General features: G+C 45.5%; 1 protein-coding gene across 1 annotated transcript in view; it reads left to right on the forward strand.

Moving 5' to 3' along the window:
• LOC127644253 (neuronal acetylcholine receptor subunit alpha-7-like) overlaps positions 1–20,013 on the forward strand; it is a 179,953-nt gene that overhangs the window by 17,354 nt on the left and 142,586 nt on the right. The window contains exon 2 of the mRNA XM_052127341.1: positions 5,280–5,419. Coding sequence (XP_051983301.1) covers positions 5,280–5,419 — 140 coding nt within the window. The remainder of the gene's footprint in view (positions 1–5,279; positions 5,420–20,013) is intronic.

Raw genomic sequence — 20,013 nt, forward strand, 5'->3', positions numbered from 1 at the left:
AATTGAAATTATTGGTTCTTCTGGAAATTAAATTAAGACAATGAATATCTATTTTTAACACCAGTGAAGTTATATAGAAGTCACAATAAAAAGGTAGTATTTCAGACCCTTTTGAGAAGCACATCTTTCATCAGACTTTAGAGAGATGTGTATTCATTCAAAACAGTTATTCATATTGAAAAGATTTCTGTCAGCTGCTTGTGGATGCGTTTTCTGAGATAGCATGAGGTAGCAGAGGAGTGCTTAATTAAGAAATCACACATACAACACGTGATACATTTGCAGTAAACGTCTAGGTTACTGTTGTAACCTCCGTTCCCTGATGGCGGGAACGAGACTTTTTGTTGAGTGAAGCGACACTAGGGGACTTTCTTGAAGGCCTTGCTTACCTCTGAACCTGAGAAAAGGCCAATGAGTATTTGGCATGTCCCTCCCCCGGACATACAGTTATAAAGGTAGGGAATCATGCCTCTGTTCATTCAAGTTTTGCACTGAGGAGCCAAGAATAAGGTTCGGCCATTGCAGTGGCTCGGTTCAGCGTCGTGGCCAGGGGGACACAATGTCTCGTTCTCTCCAACAGGGAATGGAGGATACAAAAGTAACATAGATTTTCCCCATCTGTCGCTCACTTCAATGTTGTGTCGAGTGAAGCGACACTAGGGGTCCCTATTCAATCACGGCATGCGCTGTACATGCGCTGCTGATGCAGGTGTGGGCAGGCAGCTGCATGCCAAAGCGACAGGCTGCATCAGACTGCACGTATCCTTCCCCAACACCCATAAAATCATCATAAACTTTTTAGGTTTCTGGTTTCTGCCAAGCATGGGAGCAGGCCGCGCCAGCTGCGCCTTTTCTCCCACTATGTTTCTCACATAGAGTTAAAGTGGCTGGGGCCATCTTAACGCAATCACATGCATCGGGGAAGGCAGTCTTTTCCCAACTCCTATTATTTCAGGGGGAAAAGACCCCACAGAGACCACCACCTGCCCAGGCTGGGGGGAGGTAAAGAGTGGCGAAATACGTCACATGTGTTTTCAGGCCACATGTGGGAGTGGCGCGGTGGTAGAGCCTACTTTCTGAGAGGGAGGAGTTGCTACAAACACGGCGACTTGGGGGGCAGCGGGGACTGCTCAAGGGAGATGCGGGTCCACCCATAGGGGGACCGTACTGCGGAAAATACACACAGGGGGATTAATCCACAAGGGCCCATTCTGTGGAGCACCTATTTCAATACAGGGTAATTTTAGTTCCCATAGTGGATCTGGTTGCCCGGCGTTGCCCAGCACGCTGCTCTGCATATGTCTGCTAGGGAGGTTTCGTTGGCCAGTGCCCACGACGATGCTACACTTCTCGTTGAGTGTGCTCGAACCCGCAAGGGGATGGGTATGGCTTGGGTGTAATAGGCCAGTGCAATGGCATCAGCGACCCAGTGGGAAAGCCTCTGTTTGGAGACAGTGTTCCCTTTCCGCTGTCTGCCAAAGGAGATAAAGAGCTGCTCAGAACATCTAAAACTCTGCATGCGGTCCACATAGGAACGCAAAGCATGGACCGGACACAGCAATGAAAAGGCTGGGTCTGCCTCCTCCCGGGGCAGTGCTTGCAGGTTCACTACCAGGTCCCTGAAGGGGGTTGTAGGAACCTTGGGCACGTAGCCTGGTCACAGTCTTAGGACGACATGGGTGTCTGCCGGACTGAACTCCAGGCAAGTGTTGCTGACAGAGAACGCTTGCAGGTCCCCAACCCTCTTGATGGAAGCGAGCGGACTCGGGATGGCCGTCTTCAAGGAGAGGGCTTTCAGCTCGACTGATTCTAGCGGCTCGAATGGGGGTATCTGAAGGCCTGAAAGGACCACGGAGATATCCCATGATGGGAACAGGCATAGCCTGGGAGGGTTCAGCCTCTGGGCGCCTCTAAGGAACCTGATAATCAGATCATGCTTCCCTTGGGACTTACATTCCGGGTAGAAAATCTGGTGGCAGGCGGGGGTGATGAACACACGGTATGTGTGTGCGCCATGCCCATCTCAGGACTCGAGTCTGAAGCCAGTGCTGAAGCGGTCTTATATGCATCAACCCCAGTGGCGCAACAACTGTGGAGGATGCCATATGCTCCAGGAGCCTCTGGAATTGTTTTAGAGGAACCGCTGTGCCTGGCTTGAATAAGGTAAGGGATTTCAGCACCGACTGAGCACGCTCATTGGTGAGGCGCACTGTCATTGAGACTGAGTCTAACTCCATACCGAGAAAAGAGATGCTCTGAACCAGGGCGAGCTTGCTCTTTTCCCAGTTGAGCTGAAGCCCTAGACGGCTGAGGTGCCTGTCAATCTTTATGCCGGACACAAGTTAGAATTTGTCTTTGCGTGAGTATTTTTAGCGAGAGTTTGTGCAAGGCCCAGTTTAAAACTCGCAAGTCCAAGATCGTTCATAAGCTGCTGCCTTTCTTGGGTACGATGAAGTAAGGGCTGTAGGAACACTTCTTCATCTCGGCTGAAAGGATAGGCTCTTTCGCATCTTTGAGTAAAAGGGTCGCGATCTCCGCACGCAGGGTGCTTGCGTCTTTGCCGTGCACCTAGGAAAAGTGGATGCCGCTGAAAAGGGGCAGGGGCCTGGCGAACTGAATTGCGTAGCTGAGTCGGATGTTCCTGGACAGCCAGCGCGACAGGTTGGGAAGTGAGAGCTACACTGGCTGTGAGCGGCGCCTGGACCCGAAGAACCAATCGTCTAGCCGTGAAAGCTGTGGGGAGGATGGAGGGTTCCAGTCCAACCCCACACTGATGGCGGCCCGGGCAAGCATTTCGGCTATCTGGGCGTCAGCCTCAGACTGGGCATGCCGACCCGAAGGCGGCAGTCGAGTCTTCCACGTCAGATGCCGGAATGCTCTCCGATGAAGCAGCGAACTCATCATCCAGCTCGGGGGGCTCGAGGGAGTAAACAGACTGGCCTTAAGGCGAGCTGCTCGAGCTTGGACGGAAGTCAACGAGCGTGCCAAGGGCAGGTGGTTCTTGGGGATCTACCTGGCAAAACCAAGCCTGCTGCCATCCCCAAATATCTTTTAGAGAAATAAACTCTTTTAGGAAAATACTCTCTTTTAGCAACGCTGTCGAAGCGCCAAGGGTCAAAGCTGCACTGCCGTGCAGAGAAGGAGAAAGCCGCTGATATGCGCCATAGATCCAACAGCATAACCTCTGCAAGGTGAGTGGAACAGTAAGTGATCTCAGCTTGCTGATCGCACAACTGCTCGGCTCCGAAGAAGAAATCTGAATGAACAGAGGCATGAATCCCTCCCTTTATACCCGTATGTCATGCAAATTCTGTCTGCCAAATTCTCATTCGCCTTTTCTCAAGTTCAGAGGTAACCGAGGCCTTCAAGAAAGTCCTCTAGTGTCGCTTCACTCGACACAACGTCGAAGTGAGCCACAGACCGGGAACATACCATAACACACATGCACACATGAACAAACTCACAAAATACATTTTCAGCCCATGTTACATTATAGCAACTTTTGTTTTATTTATTTTTTATAATTAATACAACTTTTGTCAATGGAGTAGGCAGGCCTGTTAATGTATCCAAATATTAAACTTATATTTGTTATATTTAGTAATGAAAACTGAATCTCTCACAAATCTATTACATTATTTTGGAACAATTCATAATTATTTCTGAAATATGCTGAAGACACAAACAGCAGATGGAGGGGCAATTTGCACTGTATGGGAATATTGAATAAAAATACACAAAATACAAAGAACAAAACAAAACAAACCAAACAAACAAGAAAAAACAACCCTCTTTTAATTTGTGTGTGCAAGCTGATGTTTTGGGTGGCATTTGCACACCCTGGCACAATCATAGCTGCACCACTGTTACATATGCAACCTGGTATCAGAGAATCATATTTCTATAAAAAATAATTTGCACAATGACTTTTATGTGGCTCATTCTATGTATCGCAGCAGTTTCCTGATTAAATAAACACTACAGGCACTAAAACAACAGTGACTTCTATTCCCTTTCACAAAAATCACAAGTAAAATGGCAGATTATCTGTTCATAAACACATGCTTTTCGCTCTGTTCCTCACAGAGTGCTATCTTATGACAACAAAACACTTTTACTACAGTGCATGACTTAAAACGTATTGAGACATGTTAAAAAGATCAGATTTACAAACATTCTAAATCATAAACATCTCAAAGACATCTGCTGAATGTTTTATTTACATCCGAGACATACTTATTGACATTCATTTTAGATGTTTTGCAGATGAGTAAATAACGTTAGAAATATGTACTCCAGATATAAACACACACATCAAATAGACGTCTGTGTGATGTACATGTTTTATCATTGTACTTGCAACACGGAGGACCTGGTAGGAGTCCAGCAGAGCCCACAAGTCAACATAACATAACTATATGAGCCAAAAGTGTGATAGAAGCAACACATGATGTGGGTGCTTCAGCAATTGTGTTTTTTTCTCCTCACATTTGCTTTTATGACACAATCGATTAGGTTTAGGTGTTTATGGTAAGGACTTGGGTTTTTCATTATTTAAAACTCGACAGAGCATTAACCTTAAAAAATATCTATATTTCATCACACATTTGGTCTTTAAGACAGTGTAGGTTAGGTTTAGGTTTAAGGTTTGGTTAGGATGTAGTTTTTTATTTAATTTAAAAGAGACAGAGCATTAACCTTAAAAAAAATGAATCTGTTCACCCAGTTTCTCGTCACAGACACACAACCTCACTCACAGATACACAGAATAAATTCATATTTCCTCATATGCAGAGTCAGGAGAGTGTGAATGATGCCTCTAACTTGGTAATGTAGACATCATCATAGATGTTCCAAGAAAATTTAATTATCCACACTGAATCATCCTGGACTGCCTATATTATGTCATCCATTAATTTGTACACATTTTTCGTTTCATCTCTCTATTGCATTGCTTTCTTACATTTGAGTAAATCCCATTTGTACACATCAGGGGGCTCAAGTCCATATTTGGCAAGAGGGTGTCAGTTATTATTATTTTAATGGTTGGTACCATGTAAATTTAAATTAATATTCCTTTTTTATTCTAGACTGTCCCTTCTGTGTGTTTTTATCTAAAGGACAGCAACAATGTCCCTCAAGGAATAAGTCTCACTTACTGAGCCTGAGGCAATCAAATTTGTTAAATGATTAGTTAATAGTTTAACCCCAAAACATCTGCCTCTCGTGCGTTGGTTGTTAACATTCTTTCTTCTCTCTCTCTCTCTCTCTCTCTGAAGACTCGTTACAGGGGGAATATCAGCGGAAGTTGTACAAGGAGTTGATGGAGAACTATAACAGACTGGAAAGGCCTATTCTCAATGATTCTGCACCCATAGTGGTGGATTTGGGACTCACACTTCTTCAAATCATAGATGTGGTAAGTATCTATGTCTGCTTCTCTTTTATATGATTATGTGATGTCCTTTCATGATTCTGGTTTGAATCACACCATGTGTCTGCCACTCCCAAATCTTTTCCGAAAATGCATGTCTGTTATGGAGTTTGATGAAGGTTTTTGCTCTTCATTTCAACATGAAAATCCAAGTATTACTGGCCCTACTATGAGGGGATAAAAAAAAAAATCACATATGAAGACTATATATAAATCTGACTCTGATAAACAATGTTCATTTTCATACTCAGCTCATTTTATATATTTTTTGCTTGCTACAGGTACACTCTAAAATTTGGACACACTTTACTGTATTTTTATTCTCTTGGTCTTACAAACATTTTGAAATAAAGGTTTATATTTAAGTGCTTGAAATTTTTTACAGTAATAATCAAATATAAATTGTGCTTACGTACTCATTTTTGTTTTACAACATATATTTAATTTAAAACAAAAAGCATTTCAGCCATCTTTAAAAATAATAATAATAATTTTATTTTTTTATAATATAATTCCCAGAGTGTACAGAGCAATAATCTAGACAAAGGGTGGCTACATAGAAGAAGCTAAAATATAATATTCATTATCAAAGTTATCAATATCAAGGTTTCATTTGTTCTTAATTTTCTTTTGTCCCAAAATTCTGTGACGTAATTCCCATATTTCCATTTATTTAATAGCTTTGATGACTTTTCTATAATCTTTAAACATGAAAATCTTGTTCTCTGTGTTCTAGAATCTTACTCTCATAGACTGATCTACTACATATCTTTGTGAGGTGTAATATAAATATTGTTTAAGCCATTTTCAAACTCAACATTATAAATAGGGGCTCACCGAATGTGCAGAATGAGACACAATAAGACCAGGAAATGAGCCAAGTGAAAAGAGATAACGTGAAGCTGGTCTTGTCTAGAAAGTGTTGTGAAAGTCACTGCAGGACATTTTTCTTTTTCATTTTTCTGTCTTCTTTTTTATATGCCAGATGAATACATACGATGATGCCCGGAGCATGAAAAGATCCAGATGAAACATTAATAAGACAGTTTGACTCAGTAGATTTTATCCGTGACAATGCATGCATATCAGTCATATAAATATTTAGGCAATGAATAAGGTGGACAAAACGTGTAATGTGTAACGAAAACAATTTCACACAATATGCATATATATAAAAAAAAAAAATTGAGGTTGATCTCATTAGTGTTCGTACGTATATTTCCGTAATATTTGCACATAATTAAAAAAAATTTGATAGACACTGAAATGTACAATATCAACATATTCACAGCATTTAAAATGTAAGCACTTTATGTAATTACAGCATTAGAGATGTTCAGATATTCATGAATCCTTTGACATCAGCTCAGAACAAAAATTCCCAGAACATACCAGAATGAGAATACAGTTGCTGATGAACGAGTTCAATACTCCGACATAATGCCATAGTGGGTATTTCTTTATCAGTAAATAACATAGAAACTTTTAAATATTTACATATAAATCACATTCAGAATCATCTGATTTACATTTTTTGTATTAGCAACAAGTATAAAATATATGTGAAACTATATATAAAAAAGTAAAAAGTATAAAATATTTGTGATTTTTCACATATATGTGGCAACCACAAGGACAAAGAACACTATATTTTAATCTAGACTACGCCACCCTGGGAATTTCACCCAGAGAATATTATCTGCGCACAGGTTCCCCACTAGAGACAGGAAGACATGGAGACATGGGTATTTCTGCAAAGTACAAAAAAGTTTATTATACTTTATAATAAAAACCCGGACACAGAAAGGCAACAAGCCTCAAACAATCAAATACAAAATTCACAGAAAGACAGCTGCGGCCTCTATTTAGGAGGTGCCCTCGCAAAGGATATATTTTGTTCCCCTCAAACGCACTACACACTCATGCTCACAGCACAAGAGCCCAGGCCCGGACTGGCCATCGGAAGCACCGGGACAATTCCCGCTGGCCTGGAGACTAAGTTGGCCTGCTGCCAGCCAGCGTATTTTTTTTTTAATAATTTTTTTTTAATTATTATTATTTTATATTACTGCCTTTACCAGTGCTCATTTTTGAATTCGTCATTCAATAAAATTATTATTAATATTAATAACAATAAAATAAAAAAAATCATGAATCTGTTAGTCTTGACTGGCAAGGCTACGATTGGACTTTACGCCTCAGACAAACGGTTAAACAGAAAATGCGAGCAGCACCCGTCTAACATTACATTCGTGGAGAAATCAAAACAAATGAGTGCACACAGAAAACTCACAGAAGCAATGTACTGAGGTAAAAATTCTAATTGTTGTTTTTTTTATTTATAACATATGATTTAGTTTAACATAACACAACTAAGGGAGCTGTTTTGCTGAATATTATCACGATTGAAAATGTTACATTTAATTTATTGTTCAATAAACAAGTAGCGTAGTTAATATTTATTATTAAGTTACTTACATTTTAGACACAAACCATATGAACTGTTTTTGTTCTATTTCACCGGCTAAAATAGTTCCAAAGGAAAGCTACAGCAGCGCGGCATTTTGAACGAATCTTTTGTATGAATGACTCACTAATTAAGACGGTCACTTGCCGCCACCTATTGGCGGTTTAGTTTAATGTTTAAGTATTGCATTTTTTTATATTCAAACATTTATTTAAAACATCAATCTCATAACATTATTTATTGCAGTTGTAATTGCAGTGCACAGGACGTTATGTACAGACCCATTTGATATTAGGACTGCTTTACTTCTAGGTTGGTTTTTTATGTTTTTATGTTATGGTCATACTGTGAAATAAATGTAATTTAGGGGGGGAAAAAACAAGGTTGTCCGTGTTTCTAAATTTTATTTGGGTGCATAGGATGGCCTGGATGGGTGTAGGATTTCCCGGCCTGAAATTGTGTCCCAGTCCGGCCCTGCAAGAGCCCCAGTGAAGTGATCAGTCACGGCACACGGTGTAAACACCACCACCAAAACAGGGAGAGGAACGGTCAATTGCCCAAGCAAAAAGGGCTGCAGCTCCTAAAAAAAAACACACACTCTCCACACCACATGCATACAACAAAGAGAAGAAAAAAAACATGTTTATACAAGCTAGCAGGTGGATGGACAAAAACAAGTTCATCCACCAATAGCCCCAATCCAATAAAGAAAAACAATTAATAATGCAAATAACCAAATTCAGTAGTCTTTAACCAAAAAAACAAAACAAGAGAAATTAATGAAATACACAAATCAAGATGCTTCAAATGAATAAAACAATCAATTTACAAATATGATAGTTACCAAAAAAACAATTATACAAAGAAAGCAGAAGAAATACAACCTATAACAAAACCTTAAATAAGCAAAGCACCCAATGAGGAAGTGCGTGTAAACACTGCAGAGAATATGAAGGTGTAATTTGAGCACAGCAGTATCAAAACAACCTATAACAAAACAGCGGTGACACTGCACTAGACCCCGAAGCCGCCGCTAGGTGCCATTTAGAATTTCAGCCGCTGCCAGCCAATAATTTCGTAAGCCAAATTGAGCTGCCATCTGATAAAGTTTGGCTGAGCCGGCTAGAATTATTTGCATCAAATAATAATTCTATCACATAGAGACATACACACACGAAATATATAAACAATACACGAGATCTATTTTCCCACTGGATTCATAACAGCACAGTCTTGTGCTCGTTGCTACAATACACAGACTCACAGTGAATTGATCGACCAATTAAAATTGCTCGTTTTCCGTACAGAAGAAGCTGATGCATTTTTTTCTCGCGACTGAGGTGAAATGGCGGAAAGAAGCAAGCAAGGTAATTTTGATCTCACTTCTCACATACTTTCCTAATTCCTACTTACTTTTTTTTTCAACTTAGGCCTACCCAGACTTTTGTTAAATCTTCAGGGCACGGTTGCATAAACACCTGAATCAAAGATTGATGTTATGAACCAAATATTCTGGAACGGAGAGATTTATAGCACTGAACGTGATATTACTGCAGTAACAAACCACCGTTTCCACATTGCTAATTCACGACGCATGCTTCAGTGTACATTGAAGTGAAATGTGCAAAACATTGTCCAAAATAATAGGCTACTGATAACAGTGTGTGTTTATATTAAGGCGAGACACAGCAGGCAAAAACATCGTTTTTTTTTTTTTACTGGTCAATTTTGAGATTTTTGGATATTTGTAAATTCATAAATTCAACAAAAGTTTGCGTTCTTAATCAACATACTTCTCCGCGATCTCTGCCGTCACGCAGGTAGTGTGCCGGTGGAATGCATGTTTAGTTCCACTGGCGTACTGCTCAATGGCAAACGATCATCACTTGCTCCTTCAAGGTGTAATATGATAAGCTTCATCCATGATAATGCCAAGTTATTGTATACAACTTAGCCTACATACATTTAGCCTAAACACAACACATTGTAGGCTATTTGAAAATGTTTAGTAGCATACAGACTACAAAATAAATATGTACATACGTTGTGAAAGTAAAATCTGGTGTTTTCTTTATTACATTGTATTGCATTTTGTAGAAATATAGTGTAAGCCATGCATTGCTTGGAAATATTTAGATCTAGTAAATCAGTATAACATAGACATCTGTAGACATGAAGTGGCAGCTTCAGCCATTTGCAGCTATGAAAAGTTTGGCGGCTGCAGCAGCCATTTAGGTTTTGGCTGAGCCGGCTAGCCAGCCAATAACTTCATCAGCCAGCCATTATTCTCAAAACAAACGGCTTCGGGCTCTACACTGCACGAACTGTAGTGCTCCTGAAATTCACAAAAATGATTAAAAGTCAATCTAGATCTACATATATATTTTAACAAAAGTTAGATGGTGACCTACCATAGCTGCGGATTCAGATACCCAAAAGGACATCCTTTTAATGTTTCACCACAGTCATTATTCACACGTCAAATCTCAAACTAAAAAGACAATGCAGGCGAGTTGCTACTTTACCAGTTGCTACACTTTAACAACAATCAATAAAACCTGTCATACCCGCACCTGAAGGGCACAGACACCCGCACAACAGCCATCCGGAGGAAACCAAAACCACGTTAGTAGTGGGACACAATGGGTCGCAGCATCAAACAGTTGTCCGCTCGGAGCGGTCACAGCAGCATGCAGCACCAAACAAAAAGGCAAGAACTCACCGAAGACGCGCTCAAGCCTAAATACAAGCGCAGATTAATGACATCATAGAACCTACTTAAATGCGGACAGGTGGGCTTCTAGCTCATTATGCCACATATATTTGATACTTTTTCCTTTTTTATACTTTATACATTACTTTTTCAAATATATCTAATTTTTTACATTTTATAGTTCAAAGAATTGGAAGTTTCAGGACAATTCAGTGACAACCCGCACACACATCAGCAAATTAGTGAAATGCACATTAATAATGAATGAGTGCTTCACTCATTTCCTGACCCCAAAGGATTTCTAAAGTCTCTAAAGTTGTTCAATTGTAAAAAGGGTCTTTCAATTCATCAAAATTGTATGTTTCTGTGTCTTTGGAAACATTAACAAATGTATGAATGATAGAACCACACTTTACGCAAGGATATCTACAAATACTTTGGCTTATTATGGAGGAATCCTTTTGCCTTCAGAACAATTAAATTTATTTTTGGATTGTTGCCATCTAACAGACCTAGTATCTAACCTGTGTGCAGCTAGATATTACTACATGCATGAAAATGCACACTCTGCTCTTTAGATTTTCCCATAAAGAATGAATTATGTTTAGATCTATAGATTTGTAATGCCATGAAAGGCATTTAACACCATCTTTGTGTATACAAGACCACTCTTGAATTTGTTAAACAGCATGTAGTTTAGCCTCATCATCCTGGACTAGGGGCAGATCTTGACAGAAGAGTGTTTGCAACATAGATCATCTTGTGAAATGGCCTCAGGTTTACTGTTAAATTAACATGCAGCTTTATTGTGGTGGATTGTATATTATATATTATATATTGTGGTGGATTATATAATTATATAAGAGTTTTCTCAATTATTTCCATCTTTTAAAGTTCTTTATGTAAAGTTTTTGTTCAGTCTCTGTCTCAGTGTGACAGTTACCAATTATATTGTGTCTGTCTACCCTCTCAGTGAGCTTTTGAATATGATTATTTTGGTGTTTGGGGTATCTAATTGCATATGGATAGTTGTCTCACTTTTTTTTTTTAATTGTGCTAATATATTGTTAATTGGAATATTATCAAACGTGACGGTTTCTAATTTTAATTTAGTTGCTTTTAAGATTTTCTCGTAGTAGTTTATTTTGCTTACCCTCTGTATGCAGATAGTATTACTTAAAAAGAAATAAAGACATTTAAATGAAAGAAAATAAAATCATGCATGCTTGACTGTCCCATTCCTGCTGTCCCATGAGCTCCATCACCATGCTGAAATCTATCTCCATTCACCCATCTCACCGTGTGAATTATGAAATATCTGTTTACCCTGTGTGTTAAATCATGGCTGCCATGATGTGGCTCTTGCGCAGCCCCAGATGGCAAGAGGCCCATAGGCCATGACTGGGGTGCTGTGAAACGAATCGGTTACTAACGTAACCTCGGTTCTCTCTAGATGAGGGAACGAGTATTACGTAAGCTAGCTTACGCTACGGGAAAGATTAATCTTTTCTGAGATATTGAAGCCAAAAAATTATCCTTAATTTTGTATCCATTGTCAACGCAGTGCGGCAGCTGCAGACCTTGAGCGGGCTAGCTAGCGAGCTCATTGGTTGCTCTGCGGCAACTGCTGCAGCCTATAGACGAGCTTGGGCGATCCAATGAGAGGCGTCCGCGCGCTCACTGCATCAAAGCCCGCCAAAAAGGGCTTGACTAGAGTGCATATAAGCGTAGTTCGTAGGCTGGAACCCTGGTTGTCATTGAATGAAGCGAAAAATTTGTGGCGCGGCCGGTTACGCAATACTCGTTCCCTCATCTAGAGAGAACCGAGGTTACGTTAGTAACCGATTCGTTCTCTTACGAGAGGTTCTCTCGTATTGCGTAAGCTAGCTTACGCTACGGGAACCCTTTGTCAACGCCGTGCGCGCCAAGCATCCACTGCATGAGCCCCAGGGAATTAAGGGGGACCCGGGGGAGCCCTTGTGAGTTGGGAATTAATATTTGGCCGGCAAGAGTGCGGGCCAGTGTGTGTGTAGTACATAAGCACATAGACAGAGCGGCAGTGCCGGTCTGTGTGGACTGTGTCCCATTAATGCAGCTCACCAGGGGAGCTGTAGCGTATTAAACCGCTAGCAGTTTAGCCTGCAGAGCGGGTACTTCCAGATTATAAAATCTGACAAAGGTGGAGGGGGAAGCCCAGCCCGCTGCCACACATATGTCGTGAATGGAAATCCCGCTGGACCATGCCCACGAGGAGGCCATGCCTCTAGTGGAGTGAGCCTTAATGCCTAGCGGGCATGGTAGGTCTTTTGATGCGTACGCGGCAGCAATAGCGTCCACTATCCATCTGGACAGTGTCTGTTTCGAGGTGGCGAGACCTTTGGTGCGCCCTCCGAACGAAACGAAAAGCAGCTCGGAGCTTCTGAAAGATGCGGAGCGTGCAGTATACAATCTCAGTGCTCTGACTGGGCAAAGGAGATTGGCGTCGCGTTCGCTATCAGATGCTGGTAGCGCCGACAAGGAAATGATCTGTGCTCTGAAAGGAGTACCGACCACCTTGGGGACGTAGCCGTGTCTAGGCTTTAAAATGACCTTGGAGTCACTTGGTCCAAACTCAAGACACGCAGCGCTGACAGATAGCGCGTGAAGGTCTCCCACCTGTTTAACTGATGATATGGCAGTTAGAAAAACGGTTTTAAGTGAGAGGTGTTTCACATCCACGGATTGAAGCGGTTCGAAAGGGGGGGCTTTCATAGCTTCGAGAACTATAGAAAGGTCCCAGATAGGAACCGATGGGGGGCGTGGAGGGTTCATCCTTCTAGCTCCCCTGAGGAAAATGATGACCAGCTCGTTTTTACCCTGTGACTGGCCGTGCAGGGGTTCAGCGAACGCCGCGACGGCCGCCACGTACACTTTGAGCGTGGATGGGGATCTGCCCTTATCCAGCAGCTCTTGTAAAAACACGAGCAGCGGTGACACCCCACATGTCCGTGGGTCCAGGTCTCTGTCGGTGCACCATTTTGAAAACACAGACCATTTTGACGCATAGAGTCTTCTCGTGGAGGGGGCTCTAGCGTGTATGATGGTGTTTATTACTCCTTCTGGCAAAGCGACGGGTAGTCGTTGATCACCCACGCGTATAGCGCCCAGCGCTCTGGGTGGGGATGCCAGATCGTTCCGCGAGCTTGCGAGAGGAGATCTGCTCTCACTGGGATGGGCCACGGCGCTGTCAGTGACAGCTGCGTAAGCTCTGGGAACCATGTTTGATTCTCCCAGCGCGGGGCTATGAGGAGCACCGAGTGGCGCGTTTCCCTGATCCTCTGCATTACCTGTGGCAATAGCGAGACGGGAGGGAAGGCGTAAAGCGGGCGGTTGGGCCAGTCCTGGGCCAGCGCGTCCTCGCTTTTTGAGAGAACTATTGGGCAGTGAGAGTTCTCTTCTGACGCAAAGAGGTCTATCTCTGCTCTGCCGAATATGCGCCATAACGTCTGGACTGTTTGAGCATGCAGGGACCATTCCCCGGGGGAATATTGTCTCTGGACAGACTGTCTGGGCCGTCGTTCAGGTGGCCTGGCATGTGCGTCGCCCTCAGCGAGCGCAGGTGGCACTGGGACCAACTCAGTATGCGTTTCGTCAGATGGAAGAGGTTCCTGGATCTGACACCGCCCTGACGGTTTAGATAGGATACCACAGACCTGTTGTCCGAGCGGACCAGGATGTGGTGACCCTGAATGATCGGGAGGAAGCGCACAAGCGCGTACTCGACCGCTATCATTTCCAGACAATTTATGTGAAGGAGCTTTTCCTGAACTGACCATAGGCCAAAAACCGGAGAGCCCTCGCGAGACCGCGCCCCAACCCGTGTTGGACGCGTCTGTCGAGATGACTTTTCGGCGAGATACAGCTCCCATCATCACTCCCCGCTGATACCACTCGGCCACTGTCCAGGGCTGCAGAGCTGAAATACAGGTCTGAGTCACTCTGATTGGCTGGCGGCCTGTGGCCCAAGCCCGGCGAGACGCGCGGTGTTTAGCCAATGCTGAAGCGGCGCATGCGCAGTAAACCTAGTTGAAGTACTGCTGCGGCTGAGGCCATGTAGCCTAGCACTCTCTGAAACTTCTTCAGAGGTGTGAGGCTGTTCATCTGAAATGACGCTGCTAGTCGCTGCACACGGCGCCAGCTGTGTAGATAAGCGAGCCGTCATTGCCACTGAGTCTAGTTCTATTCCAAGGAAGGAAATTGTCTGACTGGGCTGTAGTGAGCTCTTGGTCCAATTGACTGCAAGGCCCAAACTGTTCAGATGACTGAGGAGAACTGTCCTGTGAGACAGAAGCTCCGTATGTGATTGTGCCAAAATCAGCCAATCGTCCAAATAGTTCAGAATTCGCAAACCCTGACTCCGCAGGGGTGCGAGCACCGCGTCCATGCACTTCGTGAAAGTACGGGGTGCTAAGGACAGGCCGAACGGAAGGACGGTGTATTGATAAACCTGGCCGTCGGCTGAATCTCAAGAATGGCCTGTGACGGGATTTATCTGAATCTGAAAGTATGCATCTTTCAGATCAAGAGAAATAAACCAGTCCCCTGGCGCATCATGCGCGAGGAGTTTGCTGGCTGTAAGCATTTTGAACGGTCTTTTTGCAAGCGCTTTTTCAAAACCCTGAGATCTAATATTGGTCTGAGGCCGCCATCTTTCTTGGGGACAAGAAAATAACGGCTGTAAAACCCCGACTCGCTCAGGGAGGCGGCACTCTCTATGGCCCTTTTGCACAGAAGGTTTGCTATTTCTGAACGAAGCATGCACGCTGCTTCCATGTTCACAGTAGTTTCGAGCCAGCTCTGAAGCGAGGAGGATGGCGATCGAACTGTAGCAAATAGCCCTGTTTTATTGTGCTTAACACCCATTCGGATATCCCTGGAATATCTTCCCACGCTTTGAAGCGTAATGTTAGAGGGTGAGTGGCCAAATCGCTCTGATTGCCGCACACAGCCGCTGAACAGAATGTGTGAGTGTGCTTACTGTGCTTATGCTGGACTGCTCGCAGACAGCATGGACAGGCTGTTTTGTGAGTGACTTCCGATTGAGGTGAATGGGGAAAGAGTCACGCCTGTTAAGTGATACGCAAGCATAGTCACGGGCACTGGACTTACATACAGAGAAGTGTTTGCTGGCCGTGTGACAGAGCGGGCAGAGAATGGGCACGCCGCGACGTATTCGTGAGCGCATTTATTGACTCTAACACTCGAGTGGTTCAGTAACCGCTTTTGAGTGTGCTCTGATGGGGACACGGAACGTGTAATGCTTGTGTGTAGAGGTGAACACTGGATTGTGGGCACATTTTCTACACATAAGGCTGGTCGTGTGACAGAGCGGCCAGAGAATGGGCGCCGCGACGGATTCGTGGGTGCGTTTATTAACCCTAACACTGGAGCGGTTCAGTAATCGCTTTATGTGAGTGTGCCGTGATAGGGCCACGGGATGTGTAATGCTTGTGTGTAGGGGTGAACACTGGATTGTGGGCACATTTTCTACACATAAGACATGTTTGCTCTCTGGTATGGACATGGGATGTGTAATGCTTGTGTGTAGAGGTGAACACTGGGTTGTGGGCACATTTTCTACACATATGGCATGTTTGCTCTTTACCAGATTTATTTGGGTCGCCGTGAAAACGGGCGCTTGAGCGCAGGCAAGCGGGCGTTAACACCGGCTTGTTGGCTGCTGAATCTACCACTGTAGTAGCCTGAAGGAAGGGGACTGACAGGGGCTGAAGCTTTGACGGTGGTCCGCCGCAGCGGGACTGATCCGTCGCTTTGTCAACAAAGCTAGGAGGACTTCGGTTGTTCAGGTTTCAGCGCAATTCTAGTCCGAGGCCCGCAGGGGGGCGGCGGTCTGCGGCGGCTGTCTGAGCGCGATCGAGGGCGGCCGCCCTGTCGACGCTGAGAAGTCTGGCTTTGTTGAGCTGGGCGCTGTGAAGAGGCTCGTGCAGGAGGCTCACGTGGGCGGACTGCAGAGGAGCTAGCGCGACGAGGCAGAAAGAGATTCATGGCTTGTGTGGCTTTTTGGACCTCTGAAAACCGGTCAATGATACCACTCACCGCGGAGCCGAAGAGACCGGATGGAGAGAGCGGTGCGTTGAGGAACGTAGAGCGCTCTGCTTCTCCCATGTCGGCTAGCATTAGCCACAGATGTCTCTCGGTCACAGTCAGCGTGGCCATGCACTTCCCTATAGCTTGGGCTGCAGCTTTGGTAGCGCGGAGGGCGAGGTCCGTAGCACTCCGTATGTCTGCAACCACCTCTGGATGCCTGCTTTCCTCATCCCACTCCCGCTTGGAGGATCTGTAGGACGGCCATAGAGTGCAGAGCAGATGCAGCTTGGCCGGCGGCGGAATAGGCGCGGCCAACACAGGCGGAAGTTGTTCTGCAGGCCTTAGACGGGAGCACTGGTTTAGACCGCCATCTCGCGGAGGGCAGGCAAAGGTGTGCTGCTACCGCATCCTCGACCAGAGGGATGGAAGCGTAGCCCTTCTCAGTGGCGCCGTCCACTGAAGCAAGAGAGGTGGAGACGTGGGATCGGACCCTGGCCGAGAAAGGCGCGTTCCATGATTTGGAAAGCTCGGCGTGGAGTTCCGGCAGGAAGGGAGCGGCCCGGGCAGCGGGTGCTGCGCGGCGGCGGCTCTGTAGAAAGCAGCCTTCAAGTCTGTTGGGTGCCTGCTCAAGGGGCGGTGACCACTCGAGCCCGAGGCGGTCGACGGCCTGAGGCATGTTAGTTCCCCTTCGACTCCGGCGCGGGTCCTGCTGGATTCCTGGGCCGAGGAGGAGGCGTGTGAGCCTGACCACTCCTGCTGTCCGAAGCCATGATGGAACAGCCCTTATCCTCCGCTTCTTCGTCTGAGATGGCAGCAGAGCAGCCGCTGGGCGGCAATTGCGCGCTCCGGTGGGCGGGGAGGGTGAAGGCGATGCTCGAGGGATGGGCTCCGGCGAGGCAATCGCTTCTACCACTGTTTCCGGCAGCCTTTGAGAGCGGCGCTTTTTCCGCGCGGCTGAATGGAAGGCGCGCGGCGGCTTCGGTCCTGAGCGCTCGAGACGAGCCCGCAGGGTCGACATCGGCAGCTCCTCGCAGAGATCGCATCCGCCTTCGGCTAGGGCGAGCTCTGCATGCCCCAGTCCCAGGCAGAGAGCGCAGATGATGTGGCGGTCTCCGGTGCTGAGAGGAGCGCGGCATGAGGCGCAAGTGGAGCGAGGCATCTTAAAAAAGACGCTCGTACTCTTTTGTGAAGTTCTTTAAGAACTAGCTTGCTTTTAAAAAGGACACGTCGCCGGATGGCATAGCTCGCAGGACGGCTGAAGGTGGCGAAGACGGCCGGCTTCTTCGAGCACTGTCCACGCTTGCTTGATTCCCCTCGAACGGCGACGCGGCTTCCGGTTCAGTGATGTGAAGAGCTTCGCTGAAGAGATGAAAATCAGGGTTCCAGCCTACGAACTACGCTTATATGCACTCTAGTCACGCCCTTTTTGGTGGGCTTTGATGCAGTGAGCGCGCGGACGCTTCTCATTGGATGCGAGTTCAGCCCAAGCTCGTCTATAGGCTGCAGCAGTTGCCGCAGAGCAACCAATGAGCTCGCTAGCTAGCCCGCTCAAGGTCTGCAGCTGCCGCACTGCGTTGACAATGGATACAAAATTAAGGATAATTTTTTGGCTTCAGTATCTCAGAAAAGATGAATCTTTCCCGTAGCGTAAGCTAGCTTACGCAATACGAGAGAACCTCTCGTAAGAGAACTGTGAACGCATGAGTTGTTCGAAATCAGCTAGAGGGGGTTGGGGGTGGCAGCTGCCAGACCACTCTGCATCACCGCAATGCCGGGAGGGATTTGAATGCAGGGATAGGTGGACTGTGAGAAACAAATAGCAGAAAAATATTTGGCAGGGCAAAGTCTAAATTTTGATTTGTACTTCTGATACACTGTGTTTGTTACATTAAAGCATGTTATTTAGTTTTACATTTATGATGAAAACTGTTTTCTGATGTATATCAGAATTGATTCTTGAATGGAAATAGCTGATATATTGAGGTGACAATACAATAGTTTGGATTTAATTTTGTTTATATTTGGCTGAAAAACACATCATATATCATTCCAAATATAATTGTTAGTGTTCCACAGAAGAGAAAGTTGACGCTTAAGTGTGAGTTGAGAGGGGAATGAGAGGGAATGAGAGAATTATCATTCCCCTTCTGTAACTCACTTGACATTGTGTCGATGAAGTGACACTAGGGGTCGATCTTGAGAGCCCAAAACACCTTCAGATCTTTGAGAAAAGGCCAATGAGAATTGGCGAGTTGAATTTGCATGCCAATCCCCCCGACATATGGGTATAAAAGGAAGGCCAGAAGGCAAGTTCATTCAGATTTCTTCTTCGGAGCCGAGCGGTCGCACTACAGCAAGCAGCAGTCGTCTGCTCACTCATTCACCTTCCCTCTCAGAGCATTGCTGTTGTATCTATGGTGCTTTCCAGCGGTCTCTCTCCACTCTGCACTCCGCTGCAGACTACACCCCTGAGCGCTTCGACAGTGCTTCTGAAAGAGCTTATTTTCTCTAAAAGAGTGTGCAAAGTGACATTGAACGACTTTTTAAAGACGCGTCTTTTTAAAGATGCCGTTCCATCTCTGTGCATTTCCTGGATGCAGTCGTTACCTCTCCACCTCTGACGGTCACGAACACTGCCTCATGTGGGCCAATGTCACGTTGAGGAAGCGTTCACGGATGGTTCATGTTCTCACTGCGAGAACATGACCATGGCCACTTTACGAGCGCGGCTCTCTTTCTTCCGAGGAGCGGCATTTCAGCCGTTCCCCTTCCCGCCCTCCTACCTATGGGTACGGTGGCGATGCGGCTGAGGCTGGAGATTTTTCGCAGGCTTCACTGGGTACGGTCACGCCAGGTAATTCCCAGAGGGCCGTCCACCCTGCAGCGTGCTCACTGGCCTCTGTCCACCTCTGGGATGAGACTGACAGCTGGCCTCATTGCCAGCCTAATGTCTCTCCCTGAGCCCTAGACCCAGATGAGATGTCGATCACTGCATTTGAGGGCATCCTAGCGGTGTCGGATGCTGAAGACTCAACCTGACTGCTGCCTGTCGGGTCTGAGTGGAACCCTCTGCCCCCCTCAGTTCCATTCTTCCCAGAGGTGCATGACGAGCTGACGCGGTTGTGTAGGGCACCTTTTGCTGCCTGGATCGATCCTTCAGCTCGTCTGCCCTCACTACGCTCGATGGTGGGGCGGCTGAGGGTTATGCCACGATTCCCCAGATGGATAAGGCGATCGCGGCATACCTGTGCCCGCTGAGTGCCACCACCGGGAGACAAAAGCCTACAGCGCTGGCGGTCAGGCTGCCTCTGC

This window comes from Xyrauchen texanus, chromosome 5, assembly GCF_025860055.1.
Source record: "Xyrauchen texanus isolate HMW12.3.18 chromosome 5, RBS_HiC_50CHRs, whole genome shotgun sequence".
Taxonomy (NCBI): Eukaryota; Metazoa; Chordata; class Actinopteri; order Cypriniformes; family Catostomidae; genus Xyrauchen; species Xyrauchen texanus.